The 6,000-nt window shown below is 36.0% G+C and overlaps 1 protein-coding gene across 1 annotated transcript in view; it reads left to right on the top strand.

Annotated features, from left to right (window-relative positions):
* Nucleotides 1-230: 230 nt before the first annotated feature.
* The window catches only part of LOC131035662 (protein HEAT-STRESS-ASSOCIATED 32), a 100,404-nt gene continuing 94,634 nt past the window's right edge, over nucleotides 231-6,000 (top strand). Inside the window, exon 1 of the mRNA XM_057967376.2 lies at nucleotides 231-468. Coding sequence (XP_057823359.2) covers nucleotides 337-468 — 132 coding nt within the window. The 5' untranslated portion in view covers nucleotides 231-336. The remainder of the gene's footprint in view (nucleotides 469-6,000) is intronic.

The raw sequence follows: 6,000 nt of genomic DNA, 5'->3' as shown, positions 1-6,000 counted from the left end.
TTATAAATTATATAAACTATCATTAAATGCATGACATATTTAAATACTTAAAAAAAAATAAAAAATAATGGAAAACGTCTTTTCAATTTAAACCTCGTTTTGATTCAGTCTAGAGACGGACAACACTTAACGCGGAAAATCGAGCGTGGAAGGTGAAATCCATACTTTCCGACACGTAGCCTTGCAAAGGTGAATGGGTTGTGACAAGGATGACGTGTCTTTTGCCGTTAGACCGAACGTTCTACGGGTTTCTCGAAACCTCATTTCCCTTTTCTTTGCAGAAGTTTTCAAATTTCCTGCAGAGAGATTTCAGCAGACTGGAAGAATTTTGTTGGAATGGCGATGCATACGAAGATGATGCAATTGTTTGCCGAACAAGGTGAAGAAAGGCCAGAAAAACCACGTACTTATGGACTCACAGAAATCAGAGGCCCCTCCTCTGCTATGATTGACGGAAGCGCTCTTCAGGTCTGAGTAATTTTTCTTTTTTACTCCCCACCCTTTTTTTGGTTCATTAGCTACTTTGTATTTAAATATTCGCATACGATTGGAGGAATGGCTTATAATCCTCTAGTATACCACAATGCAGTTACTAGCGGTGAATTTTCTTATTCGATTCATCGTTCATCTTATCTTAACATTGAAGGCTAAAATATGGCAGAGGATTTAAGAATGATCAGCTTAATACTTAGAATTTCTTTATAATCGAAATTAATTGAAGAAGAAACTATAACTTAATGTTGCTGAATATGAGCTTGAATTCACAGGTTATAATTTGTTGTTTAGAAGAAAGTAAAGAGCTGGCAGCTCTTTGGAGATTCAGAATTGCTAATTAAACAATTTAGGAGCCAGTCTAGTTGCAATGAAAATGATTCTTGTTTTTGTAGCTGGGAGTGGAATTTAATTGAAGATTTTGATGATCTTGGTAGAGAAAATCATACATTAGATGTATTGGATGCTGTTGCAAGTGCCTTGGAACCAGTGCCACAATTCAAATAGAAGCTATTTTCAGGATAACTTGGTTTTACTCCATCAGTTCTAGATAACAAAAAAAATTTCTCAGTATTCAATGGTGACAAGCACAGTATTGATTTCATAGTCAATTTCTATGTCTTTGAATCCCAGATCATAGATGCAGAAAATAGAGAGGACATAGAATTAGTCATTAGATGAAGATGGCATCCTAAATGTGATTTTAGGAGTTGTTTTGGAGCATTCTGTTTAAACACCGAACTGTTAAAGAAAAGCCACTGCCAATGTTACACCTCATCTATATGAGAAGTGATAAATAGGGATTCGAATTTTATTGGCAAAACGTAAAAAGCTTACGTTTAATTCTTCAACCGTTTGTGATTCAAGAATAGCCGTTTTTGAGTCTGGTGGGCATGATTAGAATCATTTCATCAAGAGATAGCAACAAGCCTTATTTATATTAGTAAAATATTATATTTGACCGTTAAACCATTTAATATTTAGGAACAGCCAATTTTGAATCTGATAAATGTAATTAGAATCATTTCATCAAAAAATGGTAATTAAGCATTTTGATGAACAACAAAAATCAAGCTCAGGCCTCTTCCACTATTAATTGCGTAACTTTCGTCTCACCCTTCTTTGTCACGAGAGAGCTGGCTGCTATAGATGGCATGGGTTTGATTTTTCTTTTACTAAAATAGAAGGTCTCTCAAAAATCTGAGGTGTCTGGCGCACATGATTAGAACCATTTTATCAAGAAACTATAAATGAGCTACTTTTGGGTCTAGTGGAAGTAATTAGAATCATTTGATCGAGAGATGAAACTTAAGCATTTAGAGGAATATTGCTTCGAAATTGATAGAAATAGAAATTTTAGAGGTGCTACTTTTGGGTTTGGTAAACATAATTAGAATATTTTCATCAAAAGACGAGACCCAAGTATTTTTTAAGGAATTTTTAATAGAAGAAGAAACCATAAATCAGCTACTTTTGGGCCTGGTGGATTGTAATTAGAATAATTCCGTTGACAATTATATCACTAAAATAATATAATTCATTATGGCTGCTTTAAATCAAAACTTTTTTCGCATCTTTATGCCATTGTCTTGGATCACATTTCAATAATATGTGATTCCGAATGTCACGACCCCTTCAACCTTATTTTTGTCATCTTTCCATTTTAATATACAATTTTAACTATTTGTTAAAGATTAACTAACAAGAGGAGTAATTAAATAATATAAATTAGTACACCACAAAAATAAATATGTATATATAATAATATATGATCACGTGTTAAACACAATTTAAATTGTCACTCTAGGTATGTGTTGGAACCAGTATAGATAGACAAATTATAGGAAGGAACCTAAAAGTTTTCCTGAGTTTTAACTGAACAGCAACTCCACTACATGCCATCTTAATTAGATAACAAGAGTGGTGTGTAGGTAATCTAATTTCCACACCTATTAGTAAACTCATAGTCAAACTTTACATATATTCTTCCAGAATATATCATAAGGAAAAGAAACAAATATTAGGGATCACTGCATGTGTAATAGTATGGAGAAGCACATCTAAGACAACACATACTTGAAAATATTAACAACTAACACTTGAGTTGTGACAAATAAGATTGGGTAAAGTTGCCTCTTGGTCAAGCAACAAAACGTGCATGGTTGGCCATCTCCACACCCCTCAAGCTAACTATCCACGTCTCACATTAAGGTCACTAAATTGTGATACCACTTATGCATGAATGTGAGAATATAATAATATAAATCAGAGTCATCGTGCAATATCATCCATTTTTCCTTGCTGCCAAGTGTGAGGGAGACTTTAGTTTGTTTTGCCAACAGAAGAAAATTATAGACCAGCACTACCAAGAAGAAAATATTGGTGGTAAATTGAGAAAGAAATCTTGTGGTTATGGGAGGGAGACCAGGCATTATTCCTTCCACCATCAAGATCCAATAGTGATTCAAGAACTACCAATTAAGTGGTCCAATCCAGTAAATCAATGTAGGATGCATCTTGATAACATCATTCTGTGAGATATAATACAAATTGTGTGAAATATTTAAATTAGTTCCTGCTGTTTTTCTTTGTATTCACTTTCCCATGGTGAATGGATTGGTAGGTAGTATAGATCTGCACCTTGTATACTCAAATTAAAGTGATAGCATGACATGTCTATGCTTTTCAATTTGGTTTACCTGTTTATGATTGTGTAAATTGCTGCACCTATCATTTTCTTTTTAAACAATCCCGTTGTGCATGCCTTGTGGACCTCAAAAACAATTTCCTTTCTCACATACTGTCAAAACATTCAATTTTTGCCCGCATGTCTATCAGAATGGTTGAAACCACTTCATCTGGAAAATTCCTCTATGCATGATTCCGTACCTATCGGCTGAGTTTGTGAATGGGCTCCCACTTGCCAATTTTATTGTGATTAAAGTCATCTTCAATTCATCTTATACATATCTAGCAATCATTTCATTCTATAAGGTTACGTAGCAATGAGGCTATTTATCAATGGTTAGCATGCTTGTTTGTGCATTAACATTCTACATACGTTTCTATGCATGGCTATCCTATTTCATGGATGGATTCCTTCCTTGTTTGATGGATAGATGATGGATTCCCATCCTGTTTGATTTATGGATGTCCATCCTATCGATGGATGGATGCCTACGTAATTTGGTGGATAGATGCCTATCTTATTTGATGGATAGATGAATACCTGGTATATAAGTGAATGGACATTAATAAACTTAAAGGAATAGTAAATTTAATAGGGATTTTTTTGGGTTAAAAGGTTTGAGATATTACGTGTAGTATCAAAGAAAGGTTTGAAAGCTAGGCCTTGAGCCTGCTATGACTCCCACATGTTATCTTGAATTAAAGTAATTGAGAAGTATCAAATTCTTTTGAGTTTTAACTTGAACCAATATTGATTAGGAAGATATGATTTTCAAGAAACATAAAAGGGAAAAGATAAGAACATCCCATGTCGACATTACTCATAATTGAGGATGTATCCTAATGGATACCAAAAAATATAATTATGCAAGAAATTAGCCGCAGTTCTAAGAACATCAATTGAGAAGATTTAAGAGAACTTATTGTAAGGAATTTGGTATCAACACTTGAAGAAATCAACAAATACTTTAAAGTCAAAGAACAAGAGGGAGCAAACTTGGAAATGTCATGTATTTTCCTAAGTTGCTGAATCGTGGGATTTTTTAGGCAATTCTAGGTACGGAACTGTAGCGTCCTAAAATTGCGACACTTGCAATTTTGACTGCATTTGGGTCTTCACGATGGCGATGCAACACGGAACCTGAATGGAGACCTCGAAACTTGTTCATGACATCAAAAACTGCATTTTTCAGCACCCTGGCCTGATCCTCCTTGCACCCTGCTGTCCCTGGAGGTGTGAAGGACCAGGGCGCCCAGCGCCCTGGTCCCCCAGGACCATGGCGCCCGGCGCCCTGGTCCCCCAGGACCATGGCGCCCGGCGCCCTGGTCCCCCAGGACCATGGCGCCCAGCGCCCTGGTCCCTGGCCCTATTTTTGGGCCCGGTCTCTTTTGGGTCTCGGGTCTTTATGTTTGCAAATTGGAAAATAATATTTCCTGGTCGGCCTAAGGTCGGGAAAATCAGTCTCTCAACCCTAATTGACAAGTATATAAACTACATTTCCTCTCCCATTTTGGTAGATGGAAAAAAGGCGAAAGCGATATTCAAACATTCAAACATTCAAGCATTCAAGCATTCCTTCAAGCAATTGAGCATTCTAAGTCTCCATTCAAGGCTAAGTGTTGCATTCAAGACAAGGATTCAACCATTGAAGAGGAGATCACATACAACACATTACATACTACATACATTACACCTTCGCATGTAAGAATACAAACATTCTTACAACAAGGTATCAGTACTTGTTTACATTACAAACATTTACATTTACAGCATTCTCATTTCTTGGTTAATTCCAAAACCGGGGTTTGACCTAAAGGCAAACCCCTCATCCCTAACCCCCCAATCGTCCTCCCTTTTCTGTGTGTAGGTTGCAGATACGCGGCTGTAATTGAAGATCTGGAATCCTTGTGCAGAGACGAACAGATCCCCCTTCGTTTCGCGGATTTTTCGGAGGACCGTGTGCACGTCGGGCGCCATCGTCCCGTCAACTTTCGCTCAAATTTGCAGAACAGCACCGTCTCGACATTTTACTGCTAATTCCAGGTCCGCAGCTTCATCCCATATCCCTATCTCTGTTTATAAGCGAATCTTTCCTACTTTACATGCATTCCTAGTTCAATCTTTCTATCTACATTCTTTACAAAAGAGGGTATCCTTGATGTCTTAACCCTTGAAACTCATTTAGAATCCCATCTTGCATTGCGTGGGATTGGATCTTGTGGGTTTCAACCCCTCTTTTGAATGTAAAGTCTCCCCTAAGTGAAAACCATCAACCCTAGTGACTCTCCCTTCTCTCTCCTTGGAGTTGGGGAGGGGAGAACGACTAGGGTTCGATTTTTCCGCTTTACAGGAACATACCGGAACTGGATTCTGAAACGAATCTCCCATGGGTTCATCCAGGGTTTGTGTTTTTAGATGCTGAAATGTTTAGTGATTCTAATTTATCTTTTTTGATATTTTGCAGTGCTGATTAGTGAACTCAGAACTTATCTACCATGAGATTCTAGTTTGATCTTTTTGATATTGAAAACTGAATTTAAATTAGCATGTTATGTTGCAAAATTTGAAATTTGTAATGGTTTTGTTTAGCATATGTATTGGTATATGACATTCTAAACTTAATTCTATTTTTTAGCTACATATATTTATATACATACATACACACACATATATATATATATATGTGTGTATATATATGTATGTATATATATACACATATATATACATACATATATAAACATACATATATATACATATATACATATATATATACATATATACATATATACATACACACACAAACACACATATATATAATT

This window comes from Cryptomeria japonica, chromosome 6 (genome assembly GCF_030272615.1).
Source record: "Cryptomeria japonica chromosome 6, Sugi_1.0, whole genome shotgun sequence".
NCBI lineage: Eukaryota > Viridiplantae > Streptophyta > Pinopsida > Cupressales > Cupressaceae > Cryptomeria > Cryptomeria japonica.
This window is presented reverse-complemented; position numbering and strand designations above follow the sequence as displayed.